Source organism: Amphiprion ocellaris, chromosome 11 (assembly GCF_022539595.1).
Source record: "Amphiprion ocellaris isolate individual 3 ecotype Okinawa chromosome 11, ASM2253959v1, whole genome shotgun sequence".
Lineage (NCBI taxonomy): Eukaryota > Metazoa > Chordata > Actinopteri > Pomacentridae > Amphiprion > Amphiprion ocellaris.
Genome location: NC_072776.1, coordinates 23,109,179 through 23,130,834, shown reverse-complemented (window position 1 = coordinate 23,130,834; position 21,656 = coordinate 23,109,179). Strand labels below are relative to the sequence as shown.

Here is a 21,656-nt window from a genome sequence, read left to right as displayed (position 1 = left end):
TTATGAACCTCATGTTTGTCATGGATCCTGATGCAAGGGTTTCTCTGTCAGTCAAACAAAAAAGCTGCTGGTATATAAAGCTTTTTTTGTGCTTTTTACACCTGCAAATTAACAGTAACTTTCCTAAAATAATAATAATCTGTCGTGTGCAGATGTTACATAACTGATACTGTTTTGAAAAGAAAAAAGTCAACAATTTGCCGTGATGACTATTTCTTACAGTGGTTTAGTCTTGGATCCAGTAGTAGTTCTTGCATATTAAATATGTTGGTACGAATTTTGCGCCATGTTACCATTTAGACACAGTGGAAACATAGATGTACAGTGGTGCTTTTGTCTATACAGCATATCTCCACATCCGACTTACCTGCTGCATGATGTGTTCTATACATGAAACGAACTGAAATCATTTATTTCTAAAGTGACTATATCTACCTGTGCTGTTCTGTCACTTCTCTAAACTTGGCCCCAGATATGGATAATTATATTTGGCACTTTAGACATTGAAGCTGGAGTTTTACTGTCCGTTGGCCCCCATATTCAAGGCTGTCTGCGGTCGCCCGTGGTTACCAGTCACCACGGGCCATTTATGCTCATACCTGCCTCCCTACCTACCGCGCTGCGCTGCGCTCGTACAGTAGCTGTCAGATGCGGTTACGCGCTTCAGCCGCACACCGAACAAAGAGCCGATCAGTCCGCGGTAGAGTTGTACAGGACGCCTGGCGCTGCTTCTCTCCACAGCTGTTTTGTCTCACTTGGATAGGAGGGCAGTTTGTCTCTGCGTCCCAAGATGAACCAAACCGCCACCGTCTCGCATCAAGTTAAATGTCAGTCTACAAAGGCCATCAAGGTAAGCCGTGGGGACGATTCTCCTCCGCTGTCATCAACTTATTTGTGTTGTATGTTACTCTGTGTGAGCAGCAGCTCCACGAAAGCCCCAAAGTTCGGTGCGGGTTTGGTGATCGGGTATGCGCATTGACGCACAGCACTTTGGAGATGGTTAGTGGATGTGCATGCCAGCATCCCCTTAAAACCCATTAAGTTAGGACTCTTATTGAAACATTTGAATGAGACATCACTAACGTGATTTCTCCGGTCGTGTTTGAATGAGGGAGCTCTCCACGTCCACTGTGAATGTGTTGTATGAGGAGTCAAACACTGGCGCAGTGGCGAGATTTCATTCATATCACGTCGTGCTGCTTATTATTATATTGTCTGTTTGTGCGGAAAATAAATAATAGTCTTCATTCAAACAGAGCACTGACCTGTGTCTGTCTGTCATCTCCAAATGATTACTGCGAGCGGAATTAGCGAAACATCTGTGCCTTTGTCGGTCTTTGAAGGTGCATCAGTTGCTTAACTTTACCGTGTTCGGTCTCAGGAGATGATCCTGATCCTGACCTGTTGTTGCAACCAGTAATCTGAAGTGGCTGCAAGGAGGCAGCGAGAGGTGTGTGTTTTTACAGAGGAAGTGTAACAGTGAGTGGACAGGTAGCGCCGATTTCTGTTCCAGTCACGATCGCGGAACGTGTGTGCGCGGCGGCATCCGCATTGTCTTCATAAAGCGCGCTTCAAGCTGGACTGAAGGAGTGTGAAACGTGTGTGTGTGTGTGTGTGTGTGTGTGTGTGTGCGTGCGGCTGCGTCTCATACAGTGTGTGTCTGTGCGTGCACGTTTGTGTGCGTGTGTGACTCAACGGCAGTATCGATTTTGCCGCGGGTTCTGCATCACTTCTCAACCTCGAAGTCCCACCAGAGAAATTTAGCTTGGGGCAAATTTATCGATCCTCCTTCCCGCTGTCCCAAAGGCTTGCAATTTTGGAATACAAGGCCGAATGTTTAGAATTAGCGGAGTGACTTGGGATGAACGATGAGTGAAAATATGAGATTAGTAATTAGGATCATTAATGCTGTTTTCCTTGTGGTTTTTTATGTATGCGCTGCTGATGCTGCTTCCTTCTCCGTGACCCCTCTGCTGATTCCAGCTCCTCGTATGTCATCTGGCTTTGTGGTGCTGATGTAGCTCCGTGCACAGATTTCCATCTGGTACCTGCCACAAAACAAGGAGCTCATAAAACCTACTGTGCTGTGTTTAAAATGAGGCTCCTGCTGTCACATTTAACATGTTTGTAAGGCAGGGCATGATGGGAGGCACCATGCTGAGGTGAACACGTATAAAAAAAATAATTCAGGACAGTATGGAGCATATTTTGGCACATTTTCTCCTCAGGATCTTTTCAACTGTCCGTTTTATTTTTTAGTGTTTCAACCTTCATTGCTGCAGGTCAGTTGGTTGCGTAGCGCTGAAATGTATGATGTGTCTTTTCCTCTATCAGCATCCCAAGATAGCTTTTGAATTTAAAGGGTGCTGTAAAAACTGCTGTATTTAATTTTATTTTTCTATTTGTTTTTTTGCAGTTTTGATCATGGTTTCTCTACGTTTTGATGACAATTTTCTAACTAGATTAATTGTTGAGATCCAGGAAAAAGGGTGCCGGAAACACAATTGGTTAGATGATCACACATGTTGTAAAGCAGCCAGCAGATTAGATGGATTATCCAAACACCTTTATTCAGACGGAAAACCCAAAATGAGCACACCTGAAATGTAATAATCCCTCGTTGCACAGGGAAAACATTGTGCATGTAACAAAGACAGTATTGCCACTTTTCCCAGAGCGTAGTTTAATAATGAACTTGGTGTGTATCAGATGTGAGCAGCCTGGCTGTAAAGGTCAGTTCATGCTTGCGGACTGGAAAACAGGCTGTGTTTAGAAGAAACAAACCGGTTATTCCTTCAGTTCAAATTGTTGCAGTTTCACAACATAGTAGATTATAGTAACCTGCAAATTATTTATAAAGCTCACAAAGAAACTTTACCAGTCAGCGTCCAGAACGGATTTGCAAAAAGAGAAAGTAAGAAGAACATAAAAGGAACAGAAATCATAAAACCAAGATTTAGGACCAGATTAATGGAACGTTGCATTTCTGTGGATGGGATCAATTTATGGAACAATCTGGACAAGGAATAAAAAAAAATCTAAATCTTCGGCAAGATTTAAGAACATAATTAAAACCAGCATATTATTAAACTACAAAGAAATGAAGTAAGAGTATCACAGTGTTTGTTATGAGAGAAAACTGATATGTACAGGCGTCTCAGGTTTTATAGCCATTTTGTTTATTGTTTGTTTTTAATGCTCATTGGAACTGATTATTATAAAGGGGCAGATTACATACATTTATTATTCTTTCTACATACTTTCAGAAATTTGGAAAGTTTTGTTTTTGTATTGTATTGAATTGCTTTTTCTTTGGTCAATGAAAGACTAACTTAAAAAAGTATTTGTACACATCCTATACTTGCACAAAAGAAAATGTGAGGGTAAAGAAGAGTTTCTTTCTGTTTAGCTGAACAATATGAAAAAGTCTGAACTGAAAAAAAGGGACTTTGCAATTAATGCTTAAAAATTTATATCTACACAACCGTTCAAAGGTACGGGGTCACCCAAACAATTTCATGTTTTCCATGAAAACACACACTTTTATTCATGTGTTAACATAATTGCACAAGGGTTTTCTAATCATCAATTAGCCTTCCAACACCATTAGCTAACACAATGTAGCATTAGAACACAGGAGTGATGGTTGCTGGAAATGTTCCTCTGTACCTCTATGGAGATATTCCATTAAAAATCAGCCGTTTCCAGCTAAAATAGTAATTTCTAACATTAACAATGCCTAGACTGGATTTATGATTAATTCAATATTATCTTCATTTAAAAAAAAAAAAATGTCTTTCTTTCAAGAAATAAGGACATTTCTAAGTGACCACAAACTTTTGAATGGTCGTGTATATTTTTTAAATGAAACTATAATTTTAAACTATGCAATGAGCAAATTACAAAGGCTGCAATTTAGGATATACAGGTGTAGCTGTTAAATAATAAGATTAATGCTGTAATACAAATTTATTTACCTCATTGGAACAGATTGAAACTTTCAGGGGTTGTTCAGGCTGCCTAGTGATCAGCTTGTATGTGGTTCATCACGCACACTGTAGTTTGACTGACATAAGCCCTGTCTTATCATTTAATAGCCACAACTCGTACATTCTGCAATGCATCTGGCCCACGGTTTAAAACTATGGTGCTGATTGTTTCACAAATCCATTGCATCCTCTTTATGTGACAATCACGCTGTTGAAGACACCTCTTGTGGCAATCAGGTATTTTAAGCTGAAGCCTGGCTTTAAAAAAAAAAAACAATATTGCACATCAAATTACAGTTGCAGTGTCTGTCAGAAAAATCACAATTAGATATTTCCTACAGTGATGCAGCTCTATTGCAACTAACTAAAGGCCCATTTACACTGTGTGATTTTAGGTTGACTGAGATGTAAGAAGACACTTGTGAGGGAAATGGGGGTGGGGGGTGGTGAGACACGTCAACAGTCTTCACTTTGAATTTTGGTGACCAAAGACAGCTGGCAGCAAACTTAAAGTGCTGCTATGACCCTCATATACAAATCAAGCGATCAGAATATCATGGGAAATGATGCAGAAGACACTGACTAGCAGGATGCCTTGTACGTGCCACTTTTGAATACATTCTCGGAGAGGAAACGGTGCATACTCACGCACAAACCACACTGACGGGTAAAAGGAAAAAATGTCACTGTGAAGAAAACCTCAAGATGCTGCATTTCCCCCCTGATCATAGCATGTGTCTGCTCTCGCATATCTCTTTCTCATTCCAGCGTAGCACACGGCATGTCAAAGCAGGGAAAGAAGCAGACGTGTATTAATGCTCCTGCTAAGGTGATGTCCTGCTACCATGCTGGTTCATACTCCAACCTGTCATGCTGTACATGGTGTAGCCATCATGAATGTTAAGAACTACATTCACACTTTTCCCAGTGTGTGAAGACATACAATGCCTTCACTACACATTCACTGAAGTCTGGCATGACTCGGATTGATATAAAATGGTGTTACAGAGATTGAGATCAGGGCTTCAATAGCCCCAGCTTGCATAGTTAGACACGCAGTAAAGTTACACAATCTTTGTCGTCACACAGACTAAAGGCAGTCTAACAAGTACAGGACTAAAAATGTGGAATACTGCACATACACCAGTTTACATCTGTGGCACATCCACAGGAGGTGAGTCCTAAATATTGAGTTTGTCTGTAGAGGGTCCACAGACTGAACCATGTGGCATGACATCAATAATCAAGACAAACCAAGTTTTACAGTTTAACCTGCAATCGTTGAAATGAATTATTAAGTCACTGTTGCTGTTACAGCTTTCTTGTGAGTATTACAAACCGTGTTTTGAAATTTGGTGAGTGTTGTCTTAGTTAACTGACAGTATCCAGTGTTCATCATATTTCTGATTCTAGGTATCATTATTTTCTCTCTCCCTCTGTAGTCTGTGGTCTTAAGCAAGTTCACACTAAAAGATAAATTATAAAACATTATCTTTTAATTAAACCAGTGTCAAATATAAATGAATACGAGCACCTTATTGAGGTTTTGTGTTGGAGTTTGTGTTATTCTTAATTTAGACACCAAGATTTTTGTATTTTCTGCCAGTATACACTACCAGTCAAAAGTCTGGACACACTTTCTCATTCACTGGTTTCTGTTTATTTATTTTATACATTGTAGATTAATACTGAAGACATCAAACGTATTTTTAAAAAGTGTTAATCTTCAGTATTAATCTACAATGTAGGAAATAATACAAATAAATTAAAAGCATTGAATGAGAAAATGTGTCCAAGCTTTTTAACAGTAGTGTATATTGGATCCAAATATCACTTATTGGCGAAATCTTGACACTGAGACATTTTCTGACTTGTATGTTTTCATCTCAGCTGTAGCTACCAACAGAAACCATGTAACATAAAGAAATATAATGTTTAAATATACTTCTGCTCAGTTGGGTTAAATCTTATTCTGTGCATGAGACCATGTAGGAAACATTATTACCTCTTACTGTGAGTCACACAGAGCATCGCATCCCCTCAGTTTGAGTAGAAGTATCTACAAACTGTCACTGTGGCAAGGAGGGTCATTACTGAGTCAGTGACTGCTTTAAACCGATGAGGATCAATGAAGGTAATCAAACAAAAAACAGGTAACTGGGTTTCACAGCCTAGGAAGAGTCAAGAGACAGGGCAGAAATGACAGTTGTTCAGCTCACTTTAACTTCCTGTCATACAGATACACGACAACATCTAACTGTTGAATTTAGTAAGTGTCACATCCAAGTGTCTGTAATGGCAGCTGATTTCAATGACCGATGAAAGTGTAGAAAAAATATGTAGCTCAGTCATTTTAAAGTATTTTCTCTCTTGCTGGATTTTTCTGCAGCTGATGTAGGGGCATATATATCGACACAATGACAGAAATGATCAAGATATTCTGGACATTCTCATCTGCAGACCTTTAAACACATTTTCGTGATTTTGAACTCTGAGCAAATATAAAAGGGACAATATTCCACAGGCTGAGCCAAAATTACTTTTAGGTTGTCTTACAGTGACAACATACAGAGCCTGAATTACATTCCTAGAGATTATTCAGCCTCATATTCTGTTGCCTAGAGGGCTGCCGTGTGTTGATGTCCTGACGGTTTGCAGGAGAGTCTGTTTCCCAAAAGACAATTTCTGAATCTCTATGAGCAGCAATTTTCCCTTTTCATGCCCTGTCTTTTTTCCCATGCAACTGGAGCTGGGGCTGCTCGCTGCTTTCACAACCTATATTGCATGAAATCTCTGAAAATTATAACTGCAGCGAGCAATATTTTCGAGTGCCTGACACCCCGAGGCATCTGCTGCAGCGCCGCATGATGCACTTTGCCTTCAGCTTACAGTGAACCTGTCTCGGAAATCAGTGAAACAAGCAGGGATCATAGTCAGGATTAAGCACTTCAAAACTCCTCTGTGTCGCACAAAAAACTCCCGCTAATCTCTTCATGTCTGACCCCCATCGTCTGGTGCTGAGGTCTTAACGGGTCTCTGTTATCCTCTTAAATGCCCCCTCTTCAAATCATAGCCATGTCCTCATGCCACAGACCAAGATAAGAAATCCAATTAGGACGAAGCAACAGATTTTTCGTGGGCCTTCACTCCTGGGGCCTCACTGAGTTTAACAAGGCTGGATGCGGCTGAGCTGAGGCTCGTGTCATGGAAGTGTCAGGTCCACCCACATGCAGATTGCAACTATAAACCAGGATTGTCAGAGAAGCAAGGAGCTGTGTCACTGCTCCTCTGCTTCATCAGTAATGGGTGCACAAGGTCATCAAAGAGAAGGTGCGACATATCTCAAGCTGTGCTGTAACACTGTGGATTCAGACTGACTTACTCAGTGGGGATCTCGACTGGAAGTTTGGGTAAGAGTGACAGTCAGTGATTTATGTAAATGCAAAAGGACTGAGCCTGTTTTTATTGAAATACCAATTTTAGGATCCTGTTTCATGATGACAAGATAAAGTACATCTGAGTATGAGCGCGCGGCTGTATCCAACTCCCACTACCTTCAAGCCATTTATAGTCACATCACTTTTAAGGTTCTTGAATGACAAAATGCATGCAACTAAAAATTAAAGTGCCATGAAGTCTTTAAGCAGTGGGCACAACAGTGTCTTTCATAAAACCAGAGGTTCTGCTTGATAAAATCACTCTCCTACAGAAACCTGACTGAGTAGTTTCTGCAGCAGGATGCATAAAAGCCCATGGAAGTTCACAAGCAAACCTTTGAAATATATACCCTCATTTTTTAGACAGATCAGTTCCTACTTCATAGCTGTTTTATAAATTGCAGTGCCTCCAAACCTGCAGACTGAGAGTTCAGTTTCACATAGTGTGATGTGTTTACTGTCATCGCTTCAAAGTTACAACTTTGCTGGGCTATGAAGGTAAAACATATATATATATAGTATATATTCATGATCCTGACCAGGTAATCCATCCCCTCATCCATCCATCCACCCATCCATCCATTATCTATACACCGCTTCATCCTCATTAGGGTCACAGGGTAGCTGAAGTCTATCCCAGCTGACTTAGGGTGAAGGCAGGTTACACCCTGGACAGGTCACCAGTCTATCACAGGGCTACATATAGAGACAAACAATCACACTCACATTCTCACCTGTGGACAATTTAGAATTACCAAAGATCCCAGGAAGGCAGGACGCAGATCGGGTATCTTCTAGCTGCAAGGCGACTGTGCTAACCACCAAGCTGCTGTGAAGCCCACTGTGGAATCAGTGGGGTAAATAACTCCAAAGCAGCTGGTATTCCATGGGGTAATCAGATTGCTCCAAAAACACATAAAAAAGGATCAGGATCCTTCTATTTTATATCTGGACGTAAATTTATTTAAATTCACCCTCGAGGATAACAATATCTCAGATGTCCATGATTAAACATAAAAATATATTTGCTTTAAATTGACAGAAAGATGGCGGAGACAGACTGCAAGACAGAGCTGATAATAGGTAATTCAAACTCAGACGTCTACTCTGCCAATATGTCCACAAATACAGGCTGAAAAAAGGGGGGCTCAGCATTGGGCATTATTGAAAATGTAGTCAGAAATCATACCTCATGCATGTAAATGTTTGTACACATTGTCTGGCCACAGGCAGCTCCTCAGACTAACACGGCTATTCTGAGAAAGCAGCTTCCTATCATATGATTGTATCTATGTTTTGTCTAGATTCTTTCTTCTTGGGGCAAATTGAGTGAGATGACATTTTTGAGACCTAATTTAATCCCAGGACACCATTATTTATTGACTGCAAATTGCAGTGATGAATTTTATCGGAAAAAAAATCATCATCTAAAAAGCCCCTTCACCCCAGTGATATCAAATAATTTACTCTGCATTACAGTGGCCAAGAGGAAAGAAAAATGCTCTGGATGGTCTGTCATGTAAACAATAAAACAGCCTGTTCTCAAAATAGAGTGGTTTTGTCACTAGAGATATATTGGGAGTTTAAACACTGACATCCTTTGATCCAGCTCACACTGAACCTTATTTCAGATAAAGGACTCTGACAAGTTCTTATGTTGCAGCTGAAGTGAAAGCCAGTCCGATTTTAAAGATAAGTAATGAGGACAACGTTGAGAGACGCAGAGCTGTAATCAAGCTAAGTCTGGGGAAAAAAAACAACTCTTAGATTTAAATTTCTCCCGTCATCCTATACTTCTGAAGCATCAGTGAGGTAGTTAAACAGTTTAATGGGAAACATGTCCATCCTTCAAAGTGTGTATCTTCAATCTGATGAGCCAAATCCCAGTATATATGACATCTGTTTAACAGTTCAAAGGATGCTGGCTAGGATTAGTATTAGTTGCTCTGTATTGCATGATGTGTTTGTGCGATAAAACACAGAAGAATCTCAAATGATGCCAAATATTCTTAAAGACTAAAACAGATTGAGTCCCTTTTCTTGGACAAACGATGTTTTGAATTTCAAAACACTTCACTTTCATTTTTATTTCACATTGCATGCACACAATAGCATGCTCCCATCCACTAGCCCTTCGAGGTTTTCCTATCTCTGGCAGGAAGACCGGCATTGTTTGCCGTCTCTCTGCCAGCAAACGGCCCCGACAGCTCTCATCTCCCTAACTCAGCACCCTGGATGCTCGACAACTCAGCTAGCAGGTTATTGAACCTGCGAGGCGTTCCCCTGTTCAGAAGATCTATCACATAAACAGGCTTTAAAAACTGCTCTGGACTGGCTCGCTCTGGGAGTGATAGATTGTTGGAATCAGGCTCATAAGAATGATTGCATTGGCTCTTGAGTCGGTGAGTCTATAAATTACAAAGCTATGGCAGCTGATCTCAATATATCCTCCCCTCTGAGTACATCTCTCAGTCCCCAGCCTCACCAAGGAATATGTAATAGATGTGTTGCTAATTTGTTTTGGGGTTGAGACATATCTCCTGCTCATTTGCATAAGAGCTTTTTCATGAGAAGGCTTATTTGTCCCTGTTAAAAAAAATAAATAAAATTTAAGAGGATAGAAGCTATTATACTTGCACTCGTGGGACCTATAGAGGGTGTATTGCTGTGTAATGACTTCCCACTTGAAGATCTAAAGTAGCTGCTCCTGAGAACATAATACAAGCTGTTGTTTTTTGAGGAGAAAAAAAAATTAAAATGAGATGCTGAAAAATTCTTTGAGAATGTAAAAAAGAACATTTTGTGTGAGTTGTTCAAAGCTTTTCCTTGAGGTCACTAGAGGTCAACTTCTTCCAACAAGAGTTCAGTAAAATTATTGACTATTGGTGTCAAAGTGTGAATGCTTCTCAGAAAGACTGATGAGTTGTCTTGTGTTATTTTAGTCATGCAGAAGAGTTTATTAAAATACAATGTTATACTGTCTTTTAATAATATAGAGTGAAGTAACTACGTTAGTATGTCTGATAAAGCAGAGTCTCTGAATGTCAGTTGGAACATACACTGTATTGCCAAAAGTATTCGCTCACCCATCTAAATAATCAGAATCAGGTGTTCCAATCACTTCCATGGCCACAGGTGTATAAAATCAAGCACCTAGGCATGCAGACTGCTTTTACAAACATTTGTGAAAGAATGGGTCGCTCTCAGGAGCTCAGTGAATTCCAGCGTGGAACTGTGATAGGATGCCACCTGTGCAACAAATCCAGTCGTGACATTTCCTCGCTCCTAAATATTCCACAGTCAACTGTCAGCTGTATTATAAGAAAGTGGAAGTGTGTGGGAACGACAGCAACTCAGCCACCAAGTGGTAGGCCACGTAAACTGACAGAGCGGGGTCAGCGGATGCTGAGGTGCATAGTGCCAAGAGGTCGGCAACTTTCTGCAGAGTCAATCGCTACAGACCTTCAAATTTCATGTGGCCTTCAGATTAGCTCAAGAACAGTGCTTCAGCAGAGAGCTTCATGGAATGGGTTTCCATGGCCGAGCAGCTGCATACATCACCAAGTGCAATGCAAAGCGTCAGATGCAGTGGTGTAAAGCAGCCACCACTGGACTCTAGAGCAGTGGAGACGCATTCTCTGGAGTGACGAATCGCGCTTCTCCATCTGGCAATCTGATGGACGAGTCTGGGTTTGGCGGTTGCCAGGAGAACTATACTTGTTGGACTGCATTGTGCCAAGTGTAAAGTTTGGTGGAGGGGGGATTATGGTGTGGGGTTGTTTTTCAGGAGCTGGGCTTGGCCCCTTAGTTCCAGTGAAAGGAAGTCTGAATGCTTCAGCATACCAAGACATTTTGGACAATTCCATGCTCCCAACTTTGTGGGAACAGTTTGGAGCTGGCCCCTTCCTCTTCCAACATGACTGTGCACCAGTGCACAAAGCAAGATCCATAAAGACATGGATGACAGAGTCTGGTGTGGATGAACTTGACTGGCCTGCACAGAGTCCTGACCTCAACCCGATAGAACACCTTTGGGATGAATTAGAGCGGAGACTGAGAGCCAGACCTTCTGGTCCAACATCAGTGTGTGACCTCACAAATGCCCTTCTGGAAGAATGGTCAAAAATTCCCATAAACACACTCCTAAACCTTGTGGACAGCCTTCCCAGAAGAGTTGAAGCTGTTATAGCTGCAAAGGGTGGACCAACGTCATATTGAACCCTATGGATTAGGAACGGGATATCACTTACGTTCATATGCGAGTCAAGGCAAGTGAGCGAATACTTTTGGCAATATAGTGTATCAGGCCCAAAATGGCTACACGTTAGGACTGCAAGACATATGGCTTCAGCATGGATGTTCTTATTTTAATGCAGCTTTGTACATTAGCAGCAATGTAGCATAACATGGAAAGTGAAAGCAGTGCTATGTTTATTAAAATGTGAAAGTGTAATGACAATATTTAGACTCTTAAAAATTCTGATAAACAAAGGTTATTTTCCGGGCACCCGTATAGCTCAACGGGTTAATCGGGTGACCCATGTACAGGAGCTGGTCCCAGATGCAGCGGCCCGGGTTCGATTCCTGCTCGCGGCCCTTTGCTGCATGTCTTCCCCCCACTCTTCTCCCCCGTTTCCTGTCTGTCTCTGTGTCTATCAAATAAAAGGCCAAGAAAAACTTTAACAAAACAAGTGTTACTTTCTGACTAATCAAAAAAAAAAAAAAAAAATAATAAAAACATTCCTGATTGTAATTTTGTTCACAATCATAGAGTTCTAGTCAGTTGGAAACATTTTGGCTACAAAAACAGCTACCCTGTAACTGTTGTAACCACATAAAACAACAAAACTCATTAGCTTAACTGAGCAGCACAGAGATCTGTATATCAAGTGCAAAGCCAGATCTGAGTGATATTCAGAGCAAAAAACTATTTCAGATGCCTCTATCAGTGTTACACCACATGGAAAAGTGTCCAAATGGTTCACATTCATTTCGACTTTCTTTAAAAAAAAAAAAAAAAAAACTAATACAAAATTTAATGTGTAGATTTTCTCCTCTATAAAATCACCCAAATCATTCTGGAATAATCACTGCTATATTAAAAAAAATCCATCCATGGGAGGAAGGTGGAACCATCCATCCATCCATTCATTATCTAAACACCGTTTAATCCTCATTGGGGTTGCAGAGTCCATCCCAGCTGACTTGGGGTGAAGGCAGGGGACACTCTGGACAGGTCACCAGTTTATCACAGGGCTACATATACAGACAAACAAGCACATTCACATTCACACCAATGGACAATTTAGAATCACCAATTAATCTGAGCATATTTTTGGACTGTGGGAGGAAGCCGGAGAACCTGGAGAAAATCCACTCATGAACAGGGAGAACATGCAAACTCCATGCAGAAAGATCCCAGGCCCAGGCTGGGACACTAACTGGGGATGTTTTAGCTGCAAGGCAACAGTGTTAACCACTGAGCCACTGTGCAGCCCTTTAAAAAAAAAAAAAATCACAAAACATATTGTGAAAAACAAAATACGACATTATCAGCTTTTTTCCCCCAATATGGCACTTCACAGGTGTGAATGTGCTGTGATACTCCAGCAAGAAAGTCTTGGTGCAGTTTGATTTCCTGCTTTTTATTATTTAGCGATCATAAGTTTTTGGTAATAAAATGAACAGATATGTCCCAAACACTGCTGCAAATGATGCAAATTTTTTCTAGGTCATTAATCATCCAGTACATTAAAGAAAGTAAGTTTTTGTAGGGAAACTTTATGACAGGAGGGATGTCATGTAACAGTTCAGTGATCAGGATGCAGTTAGTGTTCATTAAATTTACAAATCTGTGTTTCTAAAGAGGCACCCATATGGTGTTAAATTCTTGTTTGATGCTTTATAAAAATAAAATTTAAAAAAAAAAAAAAAAATCTCTCCATAAGGAGGACGGTAGGTGTTTCTATCCCGCAGGTGTTGTTTGTTTTTGTTTGCTTTATCATTTTCATCTTTCATGGTGTTTCCATATGGAAGGACCATATGTCTTTGTCTTATCTGGTTGTCCTGATTGCAGGAGAAATGCTTGGAAACATGAGTTTGACTTGGTGCCATTTTTCAGAAGTCATCAACAGAAAACAAACTCTGTGGTCTTGTTGCATTTCTAACATAAGTGTAGTTAACATACTGTCATGCAGGGCTGGTGTAGAGATATAGCACAGTTGTCAAAAGAGTTGTCAAAAATGACAATAGAATTACAGTGTGTAAATGTATCACTTATTTCTGTAAATTAATGTCACTAATCAATCTGTGTTGTGTTCATAATATACACTACTGTTCAAAAGTTTGGGGTCACTTAGAAATGTCCTTATTTTTGAAAAAAAAAAGCATTTTTTCCAATGAAGATAACATTAAATTCATCAGAAATACAGTCTAGACATTGTTAATGTGGTAAATGACTATTTTAGCTGGAAACAGCTGATTTTTAATGGAATATCTACATAGGGGTACAGAGGAACATTTCCAGCAACCATCACTCCTGTGTTCTAATGCTACATTGTGTTAGCTAATGGTGTTGAAAGGCTAATTGATGATTAGAAAACCCTTGTGAAGTTATGTTAGCACATGTATTAAAGTGTGAATTTTCATGGAAAACATGAAATTATCTGGGTGGCCCCAAACTTTTGAACAGTAATGCATGTTATTTAATATGAGAATATTAATAGTATGGGTCTTAATAGGTCCACGGTTTTGGACCTGATCCAGAAGGAACCCACTGAAGACCTACTCAAACCTGACCTGCCTGCATTCACTTTCCAAACAGAGAAACCTGATCCAAAGAGGACCCAACTGAGAACAGCCAGTACTAATTGGAATAGAGCTGAGGATAATCAGCCATAATCCAAACTCTGGGAGACCAGGACCAACTGTAACATAATAAGATGCTAAGAACAAATGTAAAGCCATGGAAAGTTAAATAATTTGTTTATATGGTTCAGAGACAAATTTTCCTGTCTTTGAAAAGTCCTGTCAGCACCTTTTGCACCACATAGGATCATCTTCTTTCATTATCAGTGAATTATAGATGAAGGCCTCATTATAAATGAAAGATGATTTGGTGCATGCTGGGGTCCATTTGGATCTACTCATGTTGACCTACAGATTTGAGGCCTGTGGCAGTAAAACTGGACCCTGCCCATCACACTAAGTAAAATTTGTATCCGGTCTGACTCAGGCATCAGGTTGGATCTCTGTTCGTCAGAATCAATTGGACCTCTGAAGACCTCTTCTCTAAAAGTTGTGGTTCAGGTGGTAAAGGGTTCTTTTGGCTACTCAAATGGTTGGCATATCCAATTCCACATTGGGTTATGAAGTAATTAACAGTGAAACTAAAGTCGACTGATGCCTTGGTAGTTAAACCAGCACCATTGTGACAATCCTAATCCTGTCTCCATGGTGCTGTGCATCAGGTAGTCCAGGAATATTCTTACATTCTGATTAAAGTAATGTCTAATTCATCAGTTATGCTAAAGGTGATTTTTTTTGATAACTTATAACTGTCCACAACAGACATCAAAAATGTGTTTCATTAATATTTACTCTGTTAAGGAATGTGGCGTACGTTTGTTTGTTTGTCTTGTAGCAACATTACTCAAAAGCGGACTAATGGGTTTTGATGAAGGGAAGTTCAGAAATGACACAAGGACCAAGTGATTAAATTTTGGCAGTGATGTGGCTTGTAGTCTGGATTTGTTAAAGATTTCTGTATTGCTAGATAGCGGCTCGGCATCACTGTAACTATGACAACAAGTGAATGCTACGTCAGCTGCCTGCTGACGATCACATGATTGTGATCCTACTACAAGTCGACCACTCCAGACTTATTGGGACTTATCCATCGGAAATGATACAAAGAACAATTTATTATATTTTGGGGTTGTTTCCAAGTTCCATCAATTCCCACCGTCCGCTACATATTTAGGTCACGCGATTCAGTATCTGTACATAACCTACACATGCATAACACATGCCTGTGCTCAGCACAAGGTCATTTTGTGTGTGGGTACATCTATATTAAATGGCCACATTCTGTGTTGCCATGAATTTTTTCAAGGTCTCTGAAATCATACGACTGAGCAGCCTTGGCAAAGTACTGTGCACTGTGAGTGCTTTTCTTGTTCACTATTTCCATCATTTAATCATCATATAATTTTCATGTCAGTGCCGTATGATGTTAATAATGATAGTAATAGACACTATTTGTCAGATACTGAATCACTGTATTACGTAGAAAGTCTTTCCCTGAACTAGAAAATGAATTTATTCATTTACTTATTTATTTATTCTTTTTTACCTTTAATCTTAAGTCTGAATTCTCATCATTTTATGACTTAATTCTTTTCTTTCTAAATATTAGGCAACTTCCCCAGCTCCAGAATTCGATTATTTTAATTACCTACAATGGCTCTAACATGTTGTAAAAAACAAAATAAAACAAACAAACAAACAAAACAGATTGAATAAACATTTTCCTGAAAAAAGTACATAGCAGCAAACAGTTGAAGTAATTTATTCCTGGAAGACCACATCCACAGGACTTGAGCACACAGCTGTGGGAAAATAATCCAAAAACAAGTGACCAAATATTTTTGGGGCTCATTCAGACATATTTTACACCAAATTTGGTGAGTGTGTAGGTGGAGTACAAGCATACAAAAGTGATTTGCACAAAAGCGAGAATGGCATAAAATCTGTGTAGGTGGAAATGAGAGCGTGTGAAGATAGATACATGCTGAGCTAAGGAATTAGGAAGAAAAAATATCTGTGCATGGCTCCCAGCCCAGGAGTTTGGAGTAAAATGAGCATTAAGGTACATTGCCATAGGAGGGAGCAGTTTTACCAAAGACTTTTAACATTCTGACACTGTTTGGAGAACTGATAGAAACAGAAGGAGGCAAGAGAGACCTTCAGTCCAAAGTGGTCTTATAGTACAATTACTGGCCATCTCAGAAAACACTGTTGCAATTCTGCATTATATTGCATTCCTGCAGCACTGCCGGATTCATTATGAGAGTAAATAAAGGATCCAGATCAGACCTTTTTTAATTCCACCTGTCAACGCCTGGCACCTAAATTTCCCACAATGCCACTCGAGCAGTGATGGCTTAGCAGGAGATTTGACTTTGATCTTCAATGTCTAATCTATCCTGGCACTGCTAACTTCAGGCAGAGGTCAGCAGCAGGGGACAGAGGTCTGACAAGCTCACGTCTTTCCAATTCCACAAATTTTTGTCATTTTCAAATTTGTAGTTTTGAAGTACAATTCACACTTCGCACAGTTCTCTGGAGCGACAAAAGGCTTCATACAACAAGAGTAGTACTCTCCAGCACTTTGGTATGTTAATCCTTTCAGCCCTGCAAGTTCATGTAACAGGAACAGACCACATCTGTAAAATGTAACCCGCTGCCATTTCTCAAAGGTTGCTGAGCATGGAACTTTTGATGGAGAGACCACAGAGTACTAGTGTAACTGACATACTTGTCACTGTCCATATATACTATCGTTCAATAGTTTGGGGTCACTTAGAAATGTCCTTATTTTTGAAAGAAAGCATTTTTTTCAATGAAGATAACATTAAATGAAGCAGAAATACAATCTAGATATTGTTAATGTGCTAAATGACTCTTCTAGCTGGAAACGGCTGATTTTTTAATGGAATATCTACATAGAGGTACAGAGGAACATTTCCAGCAACCATCACTCCTGTGTTGTAATGCTACATTGTGTTAGCTAATGGTGTTGAAAGACTAATTGATGATTACAAAATCCTTGTGCAATTATGTTAGCACATGAATATAAGTGAGTTTTCATGGAAAACATGAAATTGTCTTGGTGGCCCCAAACTTTTAAATGGTAGTGTATGCATTTCAGATATCAGCAATTCAATTCCTCCCAGTCAACAGAACTCTTCAGATATCCACAGTGTTCTTCAACAACAAATGACACGCTTTTATTGTTCATCTATATTAGGTTTCTCATCACAGATCCCTAAGCCAGTACTGAGTCTCAATCCTCATGTTGCATTAAAATCTGTTCCATATTTTCAGGTGATTGCATCCCCCGAATGAAGTCTGTTTGTTTGATGCTGTAATTTAAATTGTAGCTTCTAAGGATATACTGGTCAAATGTTTTTTTTTTTTTTGTTTGTTTTGTTTTCTTTAATGTCAGTTAAGCTCCAGATCTTCACAGTGTCAACTGCAGATATCTGCAGCTGAATTATGACTAGTATTAACTCTGGTTTAAGACATCCATCCATCCATCTATTATCTGTACATGCTTAATCCTCATTAGTGTTGTTAAGGGGCTGGAGTGTATCCCAGCTGATTTAGGGTGAAGGCAGGGGACACTCTGGACAGGTCACCAGTCTTTCAAGGGGCTACATATACTGACAAATAATCACACTTACATTCACCCCTACCTAGAATTTAGAGTTATCAATTAACCTCAGCATGTTTTTGGACTGTTGGAGGAAGCCGGAGAACAGGGAGAACATGCAAACTCCATCCAGAAAGATCCCAGGAAGGCTGGGACACAAACCGGGGATCTCTTAGCTGTGAGGTGACAGTGCTAACCACCGATTCACTGTGCAGGCCAGAATCATGACTTGTTAAAGCTAAAATTGAGATTTTCTGAACTGGATTTTTGAATGAATTCTTAATTTTGAATTGTCATTCTTACTAGTCAAAATACAATTACAAATATCTTGACTGAAAGCATTTTTAGAAATATTTAAAATGTAATTAAAAATATTCATTAAAATCTGTGAAATGTGAAATAGGCGTGTCCGTTCATCCCGAGTTTCTGTGAGACACCCTGACAACGAGCACAAGCACAGCTTTCTAGGTGGAGGTAAAAGGTGAGCAGGGCCAGTGGGATGGTGTCAGTAAATGATGAAAGGCTTCTTGTCAGCTTCTGGTCATTTCTGCTCAGCACCGTTGTAGTTGAATTTACAGAGGCATTGTTCTTTCGAGTTGAAAGATAATGACTAGGGGAACAGCTGGCAGAATGAATCAAAGGAGACTTTGTTGAAGTTAGGTCATGACCTGCTGATGCCTCATGCAGAGAGGAAAGAACGCAACCTACAGCCTCAGTTCTACCTAGTTTGTGTTGACAGTGAGAGTCAGTGTTGAGAGGTTTTGGGTTGCAGCCACAGACGCTGCTACTTCAGTATTCCCGTTGTCTCTAATTAAGCCCGCTGTGTTGATTTGGTGATTTCTTTTTAACTGTTTAGCCTTGGAGGAGCACAGTGGTGCAGTAGCTAGCACCGCTGCCTTACACCAAGAAGCTGCTGGTCAGCTGGGGTCTTTCAGTGCCTTCATGGGGTTTGTCTGGGTGCTCCGGCTTCCTCTCACAGTCCAAACCCATGTAGGGGAGGGTAATTGATGATTCTAAATCTAAGTGTGTGCGCGCATGGTTGTGTCTCTGTGTGTTTAACCCAGTGATGGTCTGGTGACCTGTGCAGGATGTTCCCTATCTCTGTTTTAGTGTCAGCTGGGACAGATTCCAGCCCTCTGGGACCTACCACAGGATAAAGTGGGTATAGCTAATGGATGAATGGATCGATGTTTGTCCTTGTGTTTCTAATCAGATCAGAGAAAATAAAAGAAAATATTAAATTGCTTTGTGTTTGTTATTATTAATAAATTGATCGCACATAAATACATACAGCTTTTCCTACTACTTCAGGTCAAATGCTAATGTATAGTCAAACGACAGACTTTTCTCATGGGAATGGTCTTGAGAAGAATGTGTGTGAAAAAGCAGTTCCGTGTTTTGTTGGTTCAATGGCAGTATATTTAGGAAAAAGCAAGGAAATAACCTGCACACATAAGTATTCCAGCCTTGTCTCTGTTTCCTTTGCAGAAAACAGCGAGCCCCCTGACGAGTGAGGACAAAATCGGAGTGTTTTTATTCTAATCAACACCAGCACACTAATAGCCCAGTGTGTTTGGGGTGATGTACAGCTACTGTGACTCTTGAATGAGGATGGACATCTAATGTGTCACACTTGCAATCTCAATGAAAAACAAGGATTAATTAATAAACACAGGTGTATATTTTTATTCAGGATTAGGCAGGGGTGGATGGATCGGTTGTTGGTCACTTGATGAATGTAATCATTAAAGCAAAGCCTACTGATCATTCTCACCAGTTCTCTGCGGCTTTCCAAAAAGTCAGATTTTTATATCAATTAAAATGTTTGTCTTCAGTCAGATTAAAATTAAACACAAATTGCCAGTTGCTCCACTATGTATTGATTTGTGCAACTCCTCACTGGCTTAAATCTGGACAACAAGGAGTGCAAAGTTAGCATGACCCATAGAAACAGGAGACTGGAGCTCAGGTCAAGCTATTATAACTCTCTTTCTTTTTACTCAATCAAAAAATTTGTTTAGAATCAATAAGTGGTTCTGAATCAAATCATGACACCAACAGTCAGAATCAAATTGTAAGGCTGCTCAAGAGATTGCCAAAAATTCCCAACCCGAAAGGTTACCCAGTGCCATAGTGAGCGTTACCTACTCCATCTATCCATCTATCTATCCATTAGTTACACCTGGTTTCTCCTGTAAAGGGTTGTTGGGGCTGGAGCTGATCCTAACTGACATTTGGGGAGGGGCAGGATGCACCCTGGACAGGCTGCCAGTCCATCGCAGGACTAACATAACCGCCTGTCGCTGATGTTGTAATCTATATACAGTAAACTGCAAGCATGTGTGTGTAACTAGTGTTATTGGCCTGGTCGTAGTCAGACCACAGCAGGCAAGTGGAAAACCATCTGCATCACAGTTAGCCAGCAGTCTGTCCAGCGGTTTCCTGCCTCTACACTCTGCCAGGTTTTAAGTTTGAAGCTGTGTAAGATTTTTGTGGCAGTACATAGAACAAGAGCGCGGTACGCTGCGAAAAGTATGATGAGGAGTTTATCCATCTCTCTTTTAAAAAGATATTATTTTGGCTTTTGTTATAGTGCACAGTGTTGAGAGAGACAGGAAACATAGGGAGAGGAGTCAGGGAAAGACATGAAGTAAACGGCCATGGGTCAGACTCAAACCCATGACCTCTGCGTTGAGAACATAGCCTCTGTTGATGGGTCGCCTGCTGAGTCTGTTGAGCGACAGGGCGCCTGTTTAGCCATCTATCAATACTGAAGGGGAGGAGATGCATGCATATGCATATGATCAGAAACAGAGTGGATCCAAAGTATCTTTGTGGTGATCATCTGGTTGCTGTTGTGAATAATACAGTTCAAGGTTTTAGCCTTTGAGATCACTGTTCAATTTTTCTATGGCCAGATTTGCACATATAGTACCATTTGGGGTAAAGCCAACAAAGAATAGAATAGAATAGAATAGAATAGAATAGAATAGAATAGAATAGAATAGAATAGCTACTTTATTGTCAACCAGAGCATACACTAGTTGTTGCACATTATGACTGAAATTCTGATGCAACAAACTTGGACTGATAAATACAAAAACAAACTAAAAAAATTTCTAAATAAAACTAATTCCAATATATACATGTAAACAACTATATAAATATATATATATATGTATATTTAAATATATACACACACACATATATATGTGTGCGTTTGTGTGTGTGTGTGTGTATTTATATATATATATACACACACACACACACACACACCTGTAAACATACACATCCGCACATATTTCTTTTACAGTGAAGATGTACAAAAACAGTCAAACTTCATTCACCCTGTCTGTCATTCATCTGTCATAGAAAGTATTCATGGCTATCTCAGTGTAGCAGTGAATGGGTTTACCTAGCTCCGTGCTGTGTTAATTAAGTACTCCTCATGTCTACTTGATTGTACTTTAACATTCCGACAGAATGCAGAATCCTTCAGTCTACACTTTAAGTAGTGCCATTATATAAATGTCACATTCCATTCACACAGCATATATAAGAACATACCTCATAGGTCCATGCAGCAGCATTTCTGAGGTGTGAGGATTTATTTACAGTAATACTTACACAGGGAAGGAGGCTGTGGAGACGAAGTTGAACTAGAAACTGGCATTAGTGTGTTCTGACATCTGAATGTTACTGCAGGTACCAGGCTGCTTTAAAATGACTGTCTCCTGGTGATAAAAGACATTTGTGAAGGTTTAAATTAGAATGTTAGGATGGGCCTAAAAGGCA

General features: G+C 40.0%; 1 protein-coding gene across 1 annotated transcript in view; it reads left to right on the top strand.

The window, feature by feature from the left end:
- The first annotated feature begins 636 nt into the window (after window positions 1–636).
- LOC111575549 (inactive dipeptidyl peptidase 10) overlaps window positions 637–21,656 on the top strand; it is a 259,847-nt gene continuing 238,827 nt past the window's right edge. The window contains exon 1 of the mRNA XM_055015293.1: window positions 637–850. Coding sequence (XP_054871268.1) covers window positions 791–850 — 60 coding nt within the window. The 5' untranslated portion in view covers window positions 637–790. The remainder of the gene's footprint in view (window positions 851–21,656) is intronic.